The sequence below is a fragment of the Neomonachus schauinslandi genome, chromosome 3, assembly GCF_002201575.2.
Source record: "Neomonachus schauinslandi chromosome 3, ASM220157v2, whole genome shotgun sequence".
Lineage (NCBI taxonomy): Eukaryota > Metazoa > Chordata > Mammalia > Carnivora > Phocidae > Neomonachus > Neomonachus schauinslandi.
The window spans coordinates 67938658-67959760 of NC_058405.1; the positions used below are offsets into that span (position 1 = coordinate 67938658).

Genomic DNA, 21103 nt, shown 5'->3' on the forward strand with positions numbered 1-21103 from the left:
CATTATTCTAAACATTAAAAGACAGTCACCATATTTTTACTTTTCTTTTTTCCAAATTAAAACTTTCTTAGCTCTCCCAAATCTCACTTTGCCCCTGGCATATAAACCCCTCAATGACTGGGACTGCCAACTGGGGCTAACTAGTACCACCAAAACAAACACAAAAAGGCAATCATCATCTCTCTTGACCTTAACAGCTTCCCATAAGCCTAAAACTGTATTAGGCTTTTTGTATGTGTGCAGCTGTGTCTGTCAATTAAACACTTCCTGTTTATTACTAACTGCTGGAAGAACATGTCTCCCTGTTACCCTTACAGAGGTAATTTAACTTATTTAAACTTAAAATCTTTTATTTCACCTTGTTGGTTTAGCTTTTTTTGGAGTCATGCTTCTGTTGCCCCAAATTAAAGAAAACTGTTTGGAGCCTGTAATACAAATCTGTCAAGCAAACTTTGTTCCATGAACCAAATTTCTAATGAAAATATGTTCCAAAGGATAGATTGACAGAAAAATATACTTGTTCAAAGAGTAATTTCTATACTAATATACCTTTGCTGTGAACCACATGACACATGTTCTTCAGGAACCTCAAGCATATAATGAAAACATGCATACTTCTTAGTAGCCAACCTAATACCAAATCTGAATCACTGAAATAAAAGTTGGATTTCTGTAGTTTCAACAGAAATGGTTCCAACAATTTTCTTCATACTCATGCTATGACATTTCAAAATTAATCCTTATATTTCCTGCAAAAATACAGTTCTTGATTGAGGGAAAATATGATTAAAGGTAATGACCTGCCAAGCGAAGAGTTATGTGCCCATGGCCAAAAATGGTCCCTTGGAGGGTAGAAAATAATCTCTGCTTTTGTATGTGGTAAATTTCCTCCAACAGATGAGAGAATGAATGGAAAATGAGAGGACCAGCATTGCATACTTGGATAGCAAATTCTGAAAGTACATTAAAATCATGTTTTTGGACTCTAAAGTTTCTAAGTTGTGTCTTTTCAATGTACTTCTTTAGTATAAAGGAGCAATTATTTAACTTAGAGTATAATAATAATCCACAGGGGAATTATTACAAAAAAAAAAAAAAAAAAAAAAAAAAAAAAGAATAAATAAAATTAATTTATTTTACCTGCAGCTCTTCCAATATAAGCTGAATGTAAATGCTGATACTGAGAAATATTAGGAAGAATTAAGGATAGACGTCAAGATGTCAAAACATCATGCCTTCCAATCCATCCTCCATGAACTTCTTATAAAGTGCCATAAATTTGGCCACAAATGCTTCCAAGTGATAAATGGCTTTGCTACCGAGCTGTAGACGATGTTCATAGTAAGCGGCCATCTGGGCCACTTCCCCTTTCAGTTGTCCATCACAATTATGTAAAAGTTCTGAGAGAAGGCCCTGAAAAAAGATAACTCGTAATTAAAAAGTAATCACTAAAAAGAAAAAAAGGCTGAATAAGCTTTCCGAAATCTTTAATTCTTTTATATGGAATGGCAGTCTTCATCCAAAAAAGCAAAAAATTGTATACCCTTTCTATAATGTAAAAATGTGGTAGTTATCAATCATATTCCAAATGCCAACTTGAGGGTGCAGAGATATAAGTACAAAGATGCTTACTGCAGCATTATTAGTTATAATAATAATCTGTAGACAATCTGAAGTTCCACCAACAGGGTCATATTGAAAACCTATGCTATAGTCCTACAATGAAATTCCATTCATCCACTAGGATAAAATAAATCCATACTGTCACAAAACCTCATTCACGCTACACTGTTGAATAAAAAAAATACAATACAAAACACAGTGAAGTTTTGTCAGACTACACATACATAGCCATACATATGGGCTCATTTCTATGTGACTAGAATACAGGTCTGTTGAAAGTGCTTACTCACCCTTGTGGAAATGGAAGGGTGGACCTTCACTTTTTTCTTTTAAATTTAGTATACTATGAATTGTTTCATGTAAGTATTGCCATGTAATTTTAACAAATACAAACAAAAACCCTGCATTTCCTAACATCCAAGTCAATCAACACAGCTGACTAGGTGGCTAGAAGACCAAACCTAAAGCTATGTCTCACAATATCCTACATAGTCCAGACTCACCAACTTCTTTAATGTCATTCCCCATGTGCACTAAACATCACTATCTGAAATACAGCTGACTCTTAAACAACATGGGTTTGAACTGCGATTTTTTTTCGATAAGTACAGTACTATAAATGTATTTTCCTTATGATTTCCTTAATACGTTTTTTTTTCCTCTAGCTTATTTTAACAATACAGTGTATAATATATATACACATAATGTGTTAATCAACTGTTTATGTTATCAGTAAGGCCTCTCTCTGGTCAACAGTAGACTATTAGCAGTTAAATTTGGGGGTAGTTAAAAGTTCTATGCAGATTTCAACTATGCAGGGGGTCAGGGACTTAATCCCCCCCCCAAGGTTCAAGGGTCACCTGTATTTGTTCCCATCTATTTACATAGTTCTCTTCTTTTAATCCTCCAAGTCTCAGTTTAAACATGACTTCCTCATAGAAGCTGTTACTGACCTTCCACAGCCCAACTTCCATTACTATCATTTCGCCTTGTTACTTCCTTTTAGCACTTACAATATTCTGAACCCTTTTGCTTCTTGTCCCCCATTTCACCCCACTAAAATATAAATTGTCTGAAAGCAGGCCCTCCCCAGTCTTCTTCAACACTCCCCTAATGGTGTCTGACACACGGAGAGGCTCAATAAATATCTGTTGAATTAATGAGTTGGATAGAAAGAAATGACAGTGTGTCTCAGTACTGCAAAAGCCCTGTGATCATATATCCAAAGTCCAAATTTTATGGTTCAATAAATGGCTCAAGATCTGAAATCAGATTACCTTCATTATTATTTCAGGAGGAATACAATGAGTTAGAAGTTCATAAAGTCTTCCACGAACTTCAAGGAGCCTATACAAAACAAGATAATTAATATTTTATAATGAAAATAAGACATTTTTTCAAGTTCCTACAATGCTGTTTTACTTTATGAGTTAAAAATCCAATACAGACATTTTCTTAAATGGCTTATCATACTTAAGATACACATTTAAGCTTTTCCTAATTTCAGTTCATTTTTCTAAAAATGTTCAGAACTCTTTTAAAGTCAGACATTTATATTCAGACATCTAGCAAATGGTCATGAAAAGATTAAACAATCACTAATTATACAAGTAAGAGAGAATATAAGCATGATATGTAATATATGGTACTATCTCAACTGCTAAGTAAAAAGGCGGTGTGGCAAAGAAACAAAGCTGTCCTGTCACAGAAAGGGCAGTGCAAGAGGTCATAGATTAAGCACAGAATCAGGCTACCTAAGTGAATATGAACATTCCAACCTCTGAGCTCTTAATTCTAGGCCCTTCTTATAACAGTTTCAGGAGAGAAAAGGGTAAGGAGGGAAATATACATATGACATTTTAAAACAGAAAGAAAAAAGTGACAAGTAAAATTGTAAATACACATGAAACAATTATCTTTATCTCCCTATATATACTTAGTATCCTAAAGGGAAAATACTGTTCTGAATCTTTACTAAAATAGTATCACAGATGTTCCCTATTTCAGATCAGTCAGAGAAGTGATTCATCAAAGACTTCTTAAAAGTGGAAGTTCAGATCCTTTTCCAGGGACCCTAAGAGTAGGAAGCTGGGCCACAATAAAAGTAAATAAAGTGAAAAAAGAAACTAGCATATTTTGAGCCCCTGCTATGTGCAAGACACAGTAACAACTTAGTCCTCACACTAGCTTTGAGTGGAGGCATTATCTCTATTTTTTTAGATGAAAAAACTAAGGATCAGATAGTTTAAGTAACCTCACAAAATTGACTATAGTGGAACCATGATTTAAGAACAGATCTGCCTTACTCCCAAATCCATACCCTTCCAATGTCTGTCAAAGCATTTATTTAACCCCTTCCTCTGTAAGATGCTCACTACAGTATGCTATTTAGACCTCACAACACCACTCTTTTACTGAAAAGAACTTAAGTTCAGAGAGGTTAAGCGTCCATTAACACTCATGTAGTTGAGGCAGAATTTTAATTCAAGTCTGACTCCAAAGCCCTTGATCCTTCTTGGCCATGGTAGTAGATCTCAAAAACAAACAAACAAACAAACAAACAGCAACCCTGATTATTAAAAAGTAAGAAACAGACACAAATGACAGATGGTATGAAATTATTTTAATAATTATGCATATAGTTTATTTCTGAAGAGTTAAATCGGTATCTATTTCCCTCTACAAGTGTGCTATAACTATGCTGTGTTCATCTCATGTATGTTACATGCATCTCAGCTTAGTCTGAGTTCATTTCTAGTGTGACTTAGCTTCTTAAAAATGGACATATTCTACATTTCCTATGTTTGTATCATTATTTCTTGGGGATTGCAAGTGATAAAGAGTGCAAATTCTTCTGTCAGAGAAACACGGTATTATAGAACTCTCTCTGATTCTACTGAATATCTGTGAATAAGCAACAATCTCCCAAAACAGCAGTTTTCTTATCTACAAAATAAAGATGATATAATAGTGTTCTTCATAGGGCTGTTCTATAACTTAAATGAGATATCACAGTATTAAGAACCAACATCCTAATTGTTCACTAAATATTAGCTGCTATTCAAATTAGAAAATTATGACTCTTCTAAAACAAATCTGACAAGAATTAAGACTAAGGGGTCAAAAATAATAAACAGTCATTTGGTAATTTGTGAGCCAACAATCAGAATGACACCAGCCCTCCCAGTATTTCCGGTCAACCTGGAAGCTTTTGGGAATTGAAATTTCTTTTTATGTAACACAATGGAATCAATTCCCACAACTGTTAGTCTACACAGGAAATAACAGCACCTCTTCTTAAACAACTTTGAGAGCCTCCCAAACTTATGTGGAAAATTGGAAGAAGAGGTAGCAGCAGCTAGAATTAAGCAAAGCAATAATCAACTAAGGTCTTAAAAACACAACTAGCAATTGTCAAATATTACAACATCTTGTACCAAGCTCTCTTAAAATTAGGAAAGTTCTACAACTACTACCACCAAGTTTTCTTCTTTAAAAATCAAAAAACAAGAAAGTCATCTTCAATGTGGAAATATTTTACAAAAGTAAAAGTCTCCTAAAACAGGCTTTGTTTGAATTTTATCTCCTTAAAGCTGAGATTACTTCACAGCTTAACATTTTACAAAATGGAATGTACACTTTTTCCTAAAGTTAAGGTTTCTTTTCTGAAGAGATTACTTATAATGTTTGGCACTTTTTAAAAACTATTAAATTCTTCAACTAAAATAATTGAATTATAGGAATTCAAAGCAAACCCTGAGGAAATACTAAGTACCCATTATGTGTGATTATCCACCTCCACTAATCTACATAGGAGCCAAAGAGTTCATGTTATAATCCTTTTGAAGCATCTTTATAAAAATTAGAATTCATCAGATATATCCCCCAAGAGGAGAAACATGGTATATTTTTCTCATGATTATTTTCATATGAACCAAGAAGCTTAAACTTCAGTGGTTGAACTCAGTCCAGTCTGTCTCCTAAAGCGATCAACTACCTTCTCTTAACTCCAAAGAGGGTTTCTCAGTTCTGACAGGCAGTGAGTAAGAGTAGGAGACTGCACATCAATGAGCCTTAAAAATCTCCGGGCTTCCCAAAGGTAGTAGACCTTAAGACTGTCACTCTTGATTTACAGAAGAGGAGACTGCCCTTCTCAATCAAAGCTATCATAAATCAAACAATCAATGGTTGAAGTATTTTCAGTATGGCCCACTACTGAATAATAGACCCCCAGAAGTAAATGTAAACAACTGTTCAGCAAATGTGACACAAAACACTTCCTAAATACTGGTGCTGTATACACAGTATTATTCTTAACAGAGCTTATCATCATGCATGAACACAAAGTTTTCTAGTTCTCAAACCATTATCACACAATCTTGCTCTTCACAACCAAGGCCCAAGTATTCCTAGCAGGGTAATAACAACAGCATTTTCATTACATAAATGAAAAAGTTCAAACTCTAAAATGAAGTTACCTGAAGAATCTTAGCTAAAAATCCAAAGAAGTCTGATTCATAAGCTGGTGTCTTTCTAGGATGTGATGCATCAATTACAAAGTTATATATTGTTCTTTTCAATATTAGAAAACTAAGCACATTATGTTACATACTAATATTAAGTCATCTGAGATTCTGGAAGGAAAACTAAAACTTGAAGATTTGTTTGAATTTATGTATAAATTCCATATTTACCTGTCAATAGCTTAATAAAAGCCATGATACTACCTACCAGCTATTCTGAAACACTAAATTTATAAAATTAAATCATACCTTTTCTTTGAAAGTTTAGTGTTCAGATACAAGATTTACTGTACTTCTAAATGGCATATTGGTAGTATAAAACAGCTAATCTAAAACTCAGATCATCTGTACTATTTCCATGATGAAACTTTTATGGTCATCTTTGATACTATTTACCTTTGTGGAGTCTGCTGACTGACAATAGCATTGGCGGTCTCCCTGAGATACACCTCCCAATCTGTTTCAGGGATTTCTTGATCTGCAGTAAAAGGATATCTACATGATAAAAAGAGTACACAATAAATTAAATGGAAGTGAGCTTGTGTCCCAAAATGTTTCCTGAAGTAGCAGCCCCTTTCACTCACTGTTGCACTCTGCAGGCTTCACACATAAGTAGGGCTTTTCGGAGATTCCTGCCCGACTTCTCTGCAAGTCGATGAGCCAGTTGTGAAGGAAGATTCAGACCTTCCTTCTTGCACACAGTAGATAACACATGACAAATCTACAAACAAAACGTTACTAACAAAATTGGGCAATCAGTCAAACAGCACATGGACGCAATTCTGCTGATAACATCTTTATAGACCCTTGTTATTTATTTTTGTCACTCCCTACCCTAACTCACATGTTCCTTTAAGTAGAAAGCCAGGGGTCTCGTCTAGCTGTAAGGAAGGGGCAGCAACTGGCTCTGCAACCAGAGAAAAACCTGGTTTAAATTCCAAGCCTGCCAGCCACCTTGAGGGACCTGTGAGGAAGACACACAGAGCCTCAGGTCTTTTACAAGGACACCACTCACAGGGCTGCCAAGTAGAGCTGCAAAGGCTGAATTCTGCATGACTCAGGGTCATTATTTGCATGCATGAAGATGCCAACAGTGCCCATAGGAGTGGTGTAACCTGGTAGCCCTGCCTTTTTAACTTTATTAAATTTTAACTATATCACACTATTTTTAACTATATCAAAATGTTTACAAGTGAAACCTTTAATAAAAGTACTTTACCACTTTGCAACACAAGGTCACAGTCACCTACTATCCCTACTTTGCACAAAATCACCCAAAATCTATTAATAGCAGGAAAGCTGCTTATTGTGAGAAATTTGCATTTTTATTTATAAGTATTAAGAACGATAAAGGAAAAAAAAATGTATTAAGTTGTTTCAGACTAATTTTGGTCCCCTAACTAGGAACTAGGTATTCTCACATTAATCTCCTTGCAAAATCTATATCCTCCACCCTCAAGTCATTTCCAAAGCCAATTAAATCAGCTTGAGGTAGAAGACACTAAGTAACTAGCCCTTGCCTAGTTTAGTAAAATTCATAATACCTACTTGCTTAAGGTAAAAAATGACTCAAAAAGAACTTCCTAAATACTGATGGCATATACACAATATTATTCTTAACAGAGCTTACCATCACATTTTCTATATAATGGTATCTGGCATTTACTACTATATGTATATACTACTACTATATATACTATAGTATAGTAGTAGTAGTATATAGTAGTATACTACTACTACTATAGTATATACTATATATACAACTATATGTACCACTATATATGTATATATATACAATATATATATATTGGCTCACATTTCTACTAACAGTTAGCATCCAGGTCATAGATGTTCCTGAATTACTAATACACTTCACTATGTTTTTACAAAACGAACATGACAGGGATATACATAGTACTCACAGAATCTGAAATAATTTCTGAAAAGTTTCACTTGACTTACATCTTCAATGCTGGGAGCAGGCACACGAACTGCCAGGCACCTACTACGAATAGGTGGTATCACTTTAGATGTAGAATTGCAACATAAGATGAGTCTGCAAGTGGACATATACTTTTCCATGGTTCTACGCAAGGCATGTTGAGCGTCTTTGGTGAGTTTGTCAACCTCTGTCAATAATACCACTAGTCAAGGAGAAACAAAACAAACTTTAACTTGAGGATCTATCTCTTTCTCTTCCTCCTCATTATTTAGAGTGAAATCCTAAGTAAGTTTGATATACTACCCTTTGCTTTGGCAAGGACATATAAAAGACAAAGGTAGGTGAGAATAATTTATTTTTATTTAAAAAAATCCCAAGCAAACAAACCTAAGAAACACTATGCTAAATGAAGTTAAAGAGGTTACTTTTTTGTAGAATTCACTGCAGCATTTATTATATTTATATGAACTAAAAATTACCAAGACAGGGAGATACTGTGCTGCATTTCCCCAAAATATTTTATCACAGGAGCACCTTTCTTATCATTTCTTAACAATCTTACCATTCCTAGAAATATAATTTGGAAAATACTAATGAAAGAGACATAGTCAATAAGGAATAAATACATCTGGTCATGTACACAGTAAGATTCTACCTGGCCACAATAAAGGATTGGCTTTAAGGTGTTTTAGGAACAATAGGTAAGAACTGAATCCCACTATTGTATTTCTCTTTTTCTTTTTTTTAAGGATTTTATTTATTTATTTGAGAGAGAGAGAGAGAGAGTACACACAAGCAGGGGGAAGGGCAGAGGGAGACGCAGACTCCCCACTGAGTGGGGAGCCCAATGCAGGGCTTGATCCCAGGACCCCGGGATCATGACCTGAGCCGAAGGCAGACGCTTAAGCAACTGAGCCACCCAGGCTCCCCTGTATTTTTCATCATACTAAGTTATTTCTAGAAGATGGTAGTGGTAGCAGTGTAGATCTGAATCTCCCACATAAAAACAGAGATTCCAAGACCAAAGACTCATCGATAACATTTATATCAAAACAAAGTGACAGGTTTTACCATATTACCCCGAATATGAGCAAGTGAGAACAAGGAACTATGTGTGGGAGGAAGTAGAGGGGGTGTACTAGGTTTTTACAGCCTTGAGTACAGAACCCCAAATCGCCCACAACAGCACACTGTGAAGTATAATGGGCCAAGCTGAGAACAACACCTACGGGGTTCAATTTATGGGTTAGAGCAAAGGAACCTGGATGCAACAAGGTTTGACAGAGCAGTAAACTGAAAACAACAAAATGAAGCTCCCTTCCAAGACAATCCTTCACAATGAGGAGAAATTCTGGAGATAGAAATCCAAATGGAACAGAACAGGGAAAATAGAAATAAAGAGACTGATCCCAAAATCTAACAAAGACAGCACTTAACAAAGTACTACAAACCAACTGATATAAAAATAAGTCCTTGGTAGGCAGAAAACAGCAGCATATTTAAAAAATTAACACATCATGACCAAGTGAGCTTTATTCTAGAAATAAAAAGCAGTTTCACTAGAAGACCCAATATAATCTATGATACCAATACAGCTAAGAAATCATAAAACCTCATTCATGGATGCAGAAGCAGCATTTGAAAAAATTCAACACACATTTATGTTAGAAACACTCAAAATATGAATTGATGCTTACCTTCTTATTATGATCAAATAGATACACCTCAGGCCAAAAATCCAGCAACTAAATAACTAAATGGGGAAACTCTAAGGCCCCCCTCCAAGTCATGACAAGGACATCCACTATCTTTAGTACTATTAAACACTGTATTGGAGGTGTTGGCAAACATAATTAGGTTAGAGAAAGTGTTCAAAGCCATATAAATTGGAAAGAAGGGGAAAAATCTTCTCTACTCACAGATGATACAAATATATATATATATATATGAAAATTCAAAAGAAACAATGGAAAGGCTGTTACAAAGAAGAGAAGAATGTAATAACATAGTAAGATATAAAATTAAGACACAAACGTCAATAGCTGTCACATATGTACACAAAGGTTAGAAAATATAAGAAAAGACTCCTTTTATAGTGGCAAAAAATAGATAAGGAGAGCCTGGGTGGCTCAGTCAGTTAAGCAGCCAACTCTTGATTTCGGCTCAGGTCATGATCTCAGTGTGGTGGGACTGAGCCCTGAGAACAGGCTCCACACTGAGGCTCCATGCTCAGCGGGGAGTCTGCTTGGAGATTCTCTCCCTCTGCCCCTCCCCACAATCACTTTTTCTCTCTCTCTCAAATAAAGGAATTAAAAAAAAAAAAAAGATATATGTAAACTTACTCTGAAATACAGTGAACTAAGGAGAAAAGATAATAGGCTGAAATATGCACAGGCAATTCACAAAACAGTAAAAAAGACAATGAACAAAAGAAAAACTTATCACACTAACTAAAAAAAAACAATTTTCTCCACTCAAACTGACAAAGATTAAAAATAATTAACCGCAAAAAAAATAATAATAAAAAAATAAATAATAAATAATTAACCGCAGTGGTGATAAATGTCTGGGAATAAAGGGCACTCCCAAATACTTCTGGTGGTAGGATAAGACTACCTTTCAGATGAAGAATTTGACAAAATATATCAAAAGTATTAAATGCTGGCATATTTATCATCACAAAATCTTCTATGAGAATGTACACATATATATGCATATAAATAATACTGGAAGGTAATGACAAAGTAATTGTCTCTGGAAAGCAAAATTATAGCTGATTTTCTTCTAAATATTTGATAATGAACATATAACTTTAGTCCCAGGAACAGTTATTTTTAAATGTTATTTCTTGTTTTAAATAAAGTGTTTTTTCATTATTCATCTAGTTCTAAAATAACAATCAGGTAGCTCAAATAGTCCTCTTTCCACCAAAATTCAACTCCATTAGGCTATACACTTTCATGAGCACAGAGATCATGCCTCTCTTATTTACTTCTATATCCAAAAATAAGGGAGCATAATGTTTGGCATAGAACAGGATGTTAATAAATACTGGCTAAATAGATGGAATTTATGTTTCCCACTACATTTTCTCTTATACTCACTGTGTACAATTTCAGTGTCTGCCTTAAAAGAAATCTGTTTATCATATACCTTTAAAATCTCTTTGAGAGTTTGTTTCAAGTTGCTGTGATTGTGCCACTGTTTTCAACATCTCCTGAATTACTACCCGGTCACTATTTCCAGCATCACTATACAAAACAAAAATAATGGTAAATATAGATGTAACTATTTAGGAAATATTATGCCCTTATTCTTAATCTGTTATTGTAAGAAAAACATTGAAGATCTTATTTAAATTTTAATCAAAATTATTCACACCTAATTACATTCACAAAACTTTCAAAGTGAAATACTCTAGGGGTCATTAAATACAACAATATTCTAATATTCAATTACAGTTTGATAAGTATCACTGAAAACAACAGACATGTTCTTATATTAAATTTACTGTAACTTAAAAAGAGCAATACTAATCCTTAAGTTTCTTAATTATCTGTAGTTACTCAAAATGTAAAAATAACTCTTGAAACAAATTTAATCTCCATTCTTCTTCTCCATCCCCCAAATAGTAAAGGTCTGAAAGAGAACAAGCCTAGACAGGTCTGTTCCCAACACTAACATGGAGCTGATTCAGGGTCTTAACAACTGGATGGGACAAGCAAATGGAATTTAAGATAGTCAGAACTCTGTAAGCTGTTGACTTATTATAAGCATTATCTGTCATTTATACTCACATTATCGCTTTGGCACTTAAGTCATGCAACTCACAAACCAACGTAAGTCACCTAGTTAATTTAGGCTGCCAATTTCAAACACCTGAAAAAAAATCAGCTCAATCTCTGACTATTCTTGCTACAGAGGAACTCACAATGAGAAACAGGGCAAAGCAATCAGCTTTAGTTTATTTTCCCAAACAGCCATCACATCTTTCTCAATTCACTATTAGATCAATACACCTAGAGTCTCTCTTTTATGATCATTTCCTCATCAAGAATCCCAAAACATTTCCCTTCTGTCTATGGAATTAACACTTTCTTCTAATTTTCTGATAAGACCCTTTCCCACCAATCTTAGTTCTCTTAATTTTCTTGGACATACCTGGGGAAAATAGTAACACCTGTTAGGGATGTTTTGAGGACTAAATATAATCCATGTAAAGCTCCTCACACAATGCCTACTACTGAATACACAGTAGCTTATAACTATATTCTTCCTGATCCATTTAGTCTTGGAATGGATGTTCACCCTCATCTCTGTTCCACTGCCGAAAAAGGTTGCCTTTGCCTGAAGATGTCCTTGATTCTGTACTCCTTAAAGAACATTACCAGGCCCCAGACAACCCTGAAGCTTTACCCAACTTTGTTCCCAATACAATCACTTCTACACTATTAAGCAGTACTGCATGAGTTTTCAATGTGCCTCCCAACAGGATTCTAATCTTATTTAATCATGATAAATAATACAGACATTGGTTGTTAGACTATTATAACATACTCTAATCAAGAAACTGAAACAAAGGAGTGGCAAAAAAAAAGATCTAATAACCCTAATTCACATTCTGAAATATTCTCTCCAGACATTACAAACTTTTTAGACGAACTTTGCTCATCAGTTCCGAATTAGTCAATATAACAAAAATTTAATGACATGAAATGTACTCTGTATAAAACATTGAGCTCTGTAGAGCAAGAAAATTTAATTATTAAAATTATTTGACTCAGGGGTCAAAGAGAAAAGGGGAAGAAGAAAGGTTCTAGGCTCCCTATTTCACACTGAGCAGCATTACTTTTATCTGCGTATATATTGTGCTTCCTTCCATACATGATTCTATTTCAAGAATGGGTTCTACTCTTTAAAAAAAAAAAAAGTCTTAATTTCTATATAGTAGCCTTACCTTGGATTAACTTCAAGGTGATAATTGCTTGCAATAGTGCTAATTTCAATTTTCTTTTTAGATGGAGTCTATGGACAAAGAAAATAGATGTTTTTAAAGTTTATTTATTGGCCATTTCTCCTCTTTTCTGTACTTGTTTTTTAAAAATAAACAATTTATGAGATGAACCATGAGAGACGATGGACTCTGAAAAACAAACTGAGGGTTCTAGAGGGGAGGGGGTTGGGAGGATGGGTTAGCCTGGTGATGGGTATTAAAGAGGGCACGTTCTGCATGGAGCACTGGGTGTTATGCACAAACAATTAATCATGGAACACTACATCTAAAACTAATGATGTATGGTGATTAACATAACAATAAAAAATTTAAAAAAAATAAAAATAAACAATTTATGCTTTATAAAAAAAACTTCAGATAACCACCCTTAATATTTTAACTTCATTAATCCCATTCTTTTCTCTATGTGCAAATAAACATGTTTCTATATAACCTGGGTCACATCACACATCCTGTTTTTATTATGATTATTTCTTCCCTCTACCTCCAGAATTCTACAAACCATTCCATTATGAGATCATCACTGTAAATGGTCTGCATATGTCCGTTCACAGACTTTACCGTAACACACATATGTGTGTGTATATATATATGTAAATATATTTTTACATATTTTATATATTTTTATATATTTCTATAGAGTGTCAGTGTTTCTTGTAAAAAAAAAAAAAAGGAGTTATAAAAAAAGAGGCAATCATATCTATTTCTGTTTTACTTTCCCTGGTTAACAATACATCTAAGCAATTACCCTCCGATACTGATATAGGGCAATTGCATATCAACCTGTAACTTGAATGTCCCCAAGCAGTTATACCGGTGGGCGTTTTGTTTCCTGCTTTTTGACATCTCACACAATCCCACAATTAACATCCTTCTACACATGTCTAACACACTGACTTCATTTCTATGTAACAGATTCCCAATAAAGGATTTGCTGGATTGAAGGGGATATGTTTTCTCAAGTTCTGTGTGTATGTGTGTGTATATGTATAACCAGCCTGTTTTCAAAAAAAAAAAAAAAATCTAACACATCAGTTTTCCATGGTAACAAATACTCTTCCCCAACATTCCCCTTCTGCAGGTTTTATATAATGTCCTCAATTTCTGCCAACTTCGTCACAGACTCACGGCTTCTCTTCAACTATCACAAACGTCAAACATCTTTACATATGTTTATTGGTTGCTTATATTTCTTTCTTGAGACTCTTTCATTCAGTTTTCTACCAGGTTGTCTTTCCATTATCAATTTGTAAAATCTTTTCTCTAACATGTTCCTTTCAAATATTTTTTGACAACCTTCTATTTTTCTACTGATTTTACATACATTATCTTCTGTCACACAAACTTGTAAATTTCATATATATACAAGCACATATTTCTTTTTTTCTATCACTTCCATGTTTTTATTAAGAGTATTAAAAAAAAATAGGTATTCCTGACCACAGGCTGTTCATTTAATCTAAGGAATTTAGTATTTCATTTTAATATTTAAGGCTTTAATTCAGATGGAATTCATCTTTATAAATCATGAATCAGAGGGATTCAACTTTATTTTCTTCAGGTTAGATAACTAGTTATGCTGGCACATCTTGCTGACTCATGCTTTTAATACTGATTTGAAATAGCTACCATATTTTGGGGCTCTCTAATAAGTTCCACTGATTGAATTCTCTATTCCCAAGCCAAAACAATATTGTTTTGATTACAATAGCCCTACAGTAGGATTTAATATCTCATAACACAAGTCCCACTTCACAAATCTTTTTCGTAATTACTTGAACTAGTCTCAGAAATGTATTCTTCCATATGTACTTTAAGATCATTTCATACAGGGTGCCTGGGTGGCTCAGATGGTTAAGCGTCTGCCTTCGGCTCAGGTCATGATCCCAGGGTCCTGGGATCGAGTCCCACATCGGGCTCCCGGCTCAGCGGGGAGCCTGCTTCTCCCTCTGACCCTCCCCCCCCTCATGCTGTTTCTCTCTCGCTCGCTCTCTAAAAAAAAAAAAAAAACTTTAAAAAAAAAAAAAAAAAAAAAAGATCATTTCATACAACTAAAATAACATGTTGGAGTTTAATTGTAATTTCATTGAAATTTATACTGTAACTTGAGTAGAACAGGTATTTTAAAGTATTAAGCCTCTGAGAACTTGCTGCATCTTTCCATTTGATCAACTCTTGTTTTTTGTCCTTTTATAAAATAGTTTTCTTTCCACAAATCTCACACGTTTCTTGTTAAATTTGTTTCTGCATACTTTTTAAGAATTCCCATCAGGGTGTACCACCAGCACCTCAAACTCAATGTGTCTAAATACAAGCTCATCAACATTAGCCTAAAATCCATCTGTCTTCAGGGCATGTGGGTGTCTCAGTCCTTAAGCGTCTGCCTTCGGCTCAGGTCATGATTCCAGGGTCCTGGGATTTAGGCCCGAATTGGGCTCCCTGCTTGGCAGGAAGCCTGCTTCTCTCTCTCCACTCCCCGTGCCTGTGTTCCCGCTCTCGCTGTCTCTCTCTCAAATAAATAAAATCTTTAAAAAAAAAAATCCATTTGTAAAGATTCCATTAATAGCACTACTTACCATCCAGTCACTCAGTATACAATTTTTCAGTGCCTAATATGTACAAGATGCTATACCAGGGCCTATGAAGGATATAAAAATGAATAGGACATGTTCCCTACATAACTTCAAAACAAACACAATCTTGTCAAAAAAAAAAAAAAAAAAAAAAGGTATGAAAAACTATAATCAAGACCAAACAAAGTAAGTATTCTAAGAAGTATAAACTATGGATGGTAGAAGGAAAAATTAATTCTAAAGGGATTGAGGGGCACAACAAGAGGAGGTATTTCAGCTAAATCTTCAGCTAAATCTTAAACACTGTCTATAAGGAGAGTATGAAAATGCACTGCATGGTATGAGGCTGGAAAGCTCAGCCAAGGGGAAGATCATGGGAATTCTCTGAACATCCCAGAACTTCATGCCTCCTTTTCTTTCTTTTTTTTTTTTTTTTGAAGATTTATTTATTTGAGAGAGAGAACGAGAGAGAGCATGAGAGGGAAGAGGGTCAGAGGGAGAAGCAGACTCCCCGCTGAGCAGGGACATGCCTCCTTTTCTAATCAGTCAGCTGCCCAGTCTCTACCAAGTTGCCTGATTCCATATTCAAAATTTTTCTCAAAATCATTCCCTTCCCAAACTCACTATTGCTCTCAGAACAATGAATTCTAGAGACTTGAGTTCCCGTTCCAGCTGAGGTACTGATTCACTAGATAATCTAAAAGGAATCCCACCACCTACATTTTACTCAAAATCTCCTGTTACTCATATTTTCTAACATAACTGACTTTGATCTGGCTTTAATAGTTAGGTCTATACATCAGTAGCTCTCAATCCTGTGTACCTGGGTTATCTGTGAAATTCTTAAACACACATTGGGCAACAATGGCTGGGGCCACAGGAATATATATAAGGACTGAAAATCCCTGCTATAAATATTTGGAGGCCTCAAAGTAAAATGCTTACTGTGATGGTCTGATGTTCAATTCTTAATTTTTCCACTCCAACACCATAAAGTTCACGTAAAATACACATAATTCTTGTCTTTTTTCCAGCACCTGACGGTCCATACATTAAGAGATGAGGAAAATCACCACACTGCACCTGGAAAAAAAAGAGGCATTTTCCCTGGTCAAATGACTACTCTAGGTAGAATTAAACTACTTTTTAGGTATCAAATATTTTGTCTCCATCTCTGAGGTGGAGATATTTAAAAATATATATGTATGAGTATATATATACAGAGATTTTTAAAATTAACTGAAATGTTGATTATTCCCGTGGCATTATTTTATGTAATTATATACCAAGCACAGTACATGCAGGATACAACACCATGTGCTAGAAAGCAAAAACTTCCAAACCAAGTCTGTTAAAATCTCCTAGAGAACTTTTTAAAATAAAAGACTAATTAATTACTGGACTCCATCCATGAGATTATGATTCAACAACTCTGAGATTGATGCCTGTCTTAGTTTGGGCTTCTATAGTCCTTCTGATAAGAACTGAGTGTATTTGGTTTATTTGAGAGGTAAAGGAAAATTTTGTAGGGGATTAGGGAAGCAAAGCAAGGTCAGGGAGGTGGCCAATGAGTGCATTATCTGCTTACATATCACTGGGCATCTGGGGTTTAATTCTGCTGGGGATACTCTTGAAGCCAGTGTGAAAAAAAACACGACAGCGTTAACCCATCCAAGAGAGGGGGAAGCTGGAGCATGATATGCTATTTCTCATCAGTCCTTTGATGAAGCTTGCTTGGGAAAGTGGTTGGAATTAAGGGAGGGCATTAATTCCCAGGCATCAAGTCTGCTTAGGGGTGTCCGCAAAAGAAAGCCTTCAGGAAGCGCGGATCCAGGAAGCTGGAAGTCAGTCTGTGTGCACTAAGAGCAATGGGATGGAGTAGAGCACTGACAGTACTGCAAAAGACTACAAGACTGTGTGCACTTAAAAAGCTTCCCAGGTGACTTTCATGATCAGTCAGGTTTGGGAATGAGTGCTATGAAGGGTATAAAAATGATGAAAACACAAACCATAACTTCAAGGCCATAAAATCTTGTGGAGCAAAAGCTTCTAGGTAAGCATTATAGGAAAAATGAAATAAGTACCTTAACAGAAGTCATTATTGCAATAAATTTTAATACTTTGTAAACTGATCTCTGGCACTGAAAAAAAAAGTTTCAAGAAAAGGAACTATTTACCCCACACAGTGCATGGAAAATAGCAAGTGCTTCACAAATACTTGTTGCCTCTGCTTTTTAAACTCGATCTAGCCAAAATAAAGGGTATGCTTTAAAGACTTCATAGTTTCATTAAGTTGTAGATTCAACAGTAAAATGGGTGAACATTTTTTAAAAGCAATCTGTTACACACAAGACCAGGATATTGAATTTTTGTCCAAAATATTTACTCCAAATTCTGTACAACAAAAAGATGGCCATAGAATATAAAATGTATTCTATAGCTAAGAAAATTAAGTGAAAGCTATCCTGAGAAAAGACAATTTGTCTCAACATGAAGTATATAGCTGTAATAGATTTATTTTAAATTAGATGGAATACCATCAAAAAAAGAAAAAAGCCCTCAATCTCACATTATCAACTTTTCTAATGATTTTCATATAAGGATGGAGGGTTTTTTTTTTTTTATTATTTCTCATTTTTAAAAAATACTTAACAGATAGTACCTGTAACTCTGAAAGAAGGTGGGTATTGAAACTGAGCTGAGCAAAACACTTCCATTAGCATACAGTACTATTAGATTCTTAAAAGGACTGGATAAATAGCTTCCACAGACACTAGATTTTTCTCAAGACCCTTCTTCCCTCTACATTTCCTGAAAGATTCAGTTTGCTTTTCAGAAAACATTGCCATTAGACACTTTACCAACTACAACACGAAAATACACAACAGGCTGGAGAAAAGGAAAAAAAAAAAAAATCTTCCACGAGGAATTAAACTCAAGGACGACCTAATACAACCTATTTTAGAATTAGAAAAGACCTCCAAAAATAATAAATACCTTCCTTTTTGTAAATAAGGGCAATGACACCAAAACATTTTAAATAAACCTGTTAAAAAGTAAAGTCAGATGTCAGTGCTCTACTCAAAACCTTCCAATGGCTCCCTATCTCACCCTGTAAGGATTTACTGGATCTGCACCTCCCCCGCCCCATTTCCTACTACTCACCCCCCTGGCCTACTATTATCCAGCTACAGTGGCGTTCTTGCGGTTCCTAGAACAGGCCGGGCACACTCCTGCCTCAAGGAATTTGCACTTGCTGTTCTCTTTACCTGTTCCACTCTTCCCTCATATTTCTCCTGGAGAATTTCCCACTTAAGGTCTTAGCTCAGAGGACAGTTCTCAGGGAGGCCTTCCATGTTTACAAGCACTACCTCGCCCTCCACACTCTTTCCCCCTTCCCTGTTTCATTTTTCACCACAGCACTCATCACCTCCTGCAGAAGGTGGACGATGCACCACTCCCTAGCGGAGCGAAACTCCCGAGCTGAGGCCTACCTCCGCGCCCCCGCCCCGCCCCCCCTCTCCGCTCCGTCCCGCAGACTCACCAGGTTGCGCAGCTGGGCCGCTTGCTCCTTGTGATAGTCCAGCCGTCCCAAGGAGCACGGCCGGTATTTGTCCACCCAGAGGCTCATTCCAGCTCGAATTCCTGGGGTCAGACGCTTGAAAGTCCCGCGCGCGGGCACTCTCCCCGTCCGGACGCTGAGACGCGTTCTCCCGCGAATTCCAAATCTCGTGACGTCACTACCGGCCCGGTGGCGTACGCGACTTAAGATCTAAAGACTACGGAAGCTGGGTGGGGACAGTATTAGCCACAGTGTTGGTGCCCCCCCGCCCCCGCCCCAGTCATTGATGTTCATTGTTTATGTAATCATTTTTGTTGTTCTCACCCTCCATGATAGTCCAGAGATTAGTAAACAAAATTGGAAATTTGGCTCTGATACTGAGGCTTCAAATGCAGGTACCTCAAAGAAGCCATGTTCCTCAATTAATTTCGTTCGCTCATTCATTCATTCACTCATTCGTTCTGCAGAAACCTGCAAAATATCTACAGTGTTGAGCTCTGTTCTTGGCACTAGAATATATACGACTTGGGGCATTTCTCACTGGGCAGGCTCTCTATAAAGTTTTTTAAAATAAATTGCTAAAAATAAAATCTAATCTTCACTATCTTTCCTTCCATTCTTCAAGGGTCTTACTGGGTTGAAAGCAAGGGAATCAAAAGGTCATGAAAAACTACAGAACTGTGGCCTGTAGGAGAGACAATATGAGGTTAGTATGCTATCTTAAGTCCAGAATGCTTGAACACCCTTCTGATTAAAATGAGAATAATATGAAACCCTTGGGAAAATATTCTGTATATCAAGCCTTTATAAAACTTGAATTCTGCCCCTCAAACTGCACCTCTCAAATGCACTTTTCTAGTTGTACATAAAATTAATTCCTTATTTAAGTTATGGTCTTATTTTATATATTGTTCAGAAGCCTGTCATTGGATCTCAAGTTCTTACAGGACAGGCATTTATTTCAGAATATGTTTTATGACCTATCAGAGTACCCCCTTTCATTCTTTTATTAAACAAGAATTTATTGTGCTCTATGAGTCATCATATTTACTGAGTTATTCCCATGGGCAAGATATTATTGAGCACAATCAACAGCACCAAGAACTATAAGATATAGCCCCTATTCTCAAGAAACTTTCTGAAACAAGCCTGGGGGACTTCTACCTCAGGACCTTTGAACTTAATTTCCTCTTCCTGGACCACTTTTGCCCAAGTGTCAATAGAGCTGGGTCCCTCACTTCTTTCAGTGTGTTTGCTCAAAGTCATCTCTTCAGTGAGGCCTCCCTAGCCCTATTTAATACTACAAAGGCTTCCACATTCCCTATGCTATTCCCCTGTTGAATTGGAATGGAAGGGAAAAAAATGTTTGAAATTAGAAGGTAAAGGAAATCAGAAGCAAAGATGTTGAGTTGTCATCTATGTGGGTAATGGAATCCTGAAAAAAAATAATAATGGAAATAATTATTCAGAGAAAGAAAGTGAACCAGGTACTAAAATGATCAATAAACTGACAATGACCCTGAGCATGACAGACAACTTATACTACTATGAAAGGTAGAAGAGAATGGAGTCTGAAGATATGTAGACATGTGTTTCAAAGTTGCCAGAGGTTCTAAGGAAGGAAAAATTGGTGTGGAGGGGACAATAACACATAAGAAAGGCCCTAACTCACCTAGGGTTGTCGGATTCCACAAATAAAGATATAGGAAGCCTGGTTGAATTTGAATTTCAGATAACTTTCTAGGATTACTGCAAATAATATTTAGTATGCTAAATATTACTGTAAACATTGCATGGGCATACTTATACCAAAAATATTCATTGTTTATCTGAAATTACAATCTAATTGGGTGTCCTGTATTTTAT

General features: G+C 35.8%; 1 protein-coding gene across 1 annotated transcript; it reads right to left on the reverse strand.

The window, feature by feature from the left end:
- Positions 1–1117: 1117 nt before the first annotated feature.
- RFC3 (replication factor C subunit 3) lies at positions 1118–19401 on the reverse strand. The gene is made up of 9 exons (XM_021678284.2): positions 19220–19401; positions 16621–16758; positions 13046–13113; positions 11242–11339; positions 8109–8290; positions 6731–6867; positions 6543–6641; positions 2901–2970; positions 1118–1413 (listed from the first exon to the last, which is right to left on the reverse strand). The coding sequence occupies exons 1-9, from the start codon at positions 19304–19306 to the stop codon at positions 1222–1224; spliced, it is 1071 nt and encodes a 356-aa protein (XP_021533959.1). The 5' UTR covers positions 19307–19401; the 3' UTR covers positions 1118–1221.
- Positions 19402–21103: the final 1702 nt, after the last annotated feature.

Excerpts from the sequence above, each read along its gene's own strand:
- RFC3 (XM_021678284.2), bottom strand. The coding sequence starts at position 19,306 with ATGAGCCTCTGGGTGGACAAATACCGGCCGTGCTCCTTGGGACGGCTG. Across the intron at positions 8,291-11,241 it reads CTCTCAAAGAGATTTTAAAG|TGGTATTATTGACAGAGGTT; the intron begins GTATATGATAAA and ends CTCCTTGACTAG. Across the intron at positions 2,971-6,542 it reads AGTCAGCAGACTCCACAAAG|GCTCCTTGAAGTTCGTGGAA; the intron begins GTAAATAGTATC and ends TGTTTTGTATAG.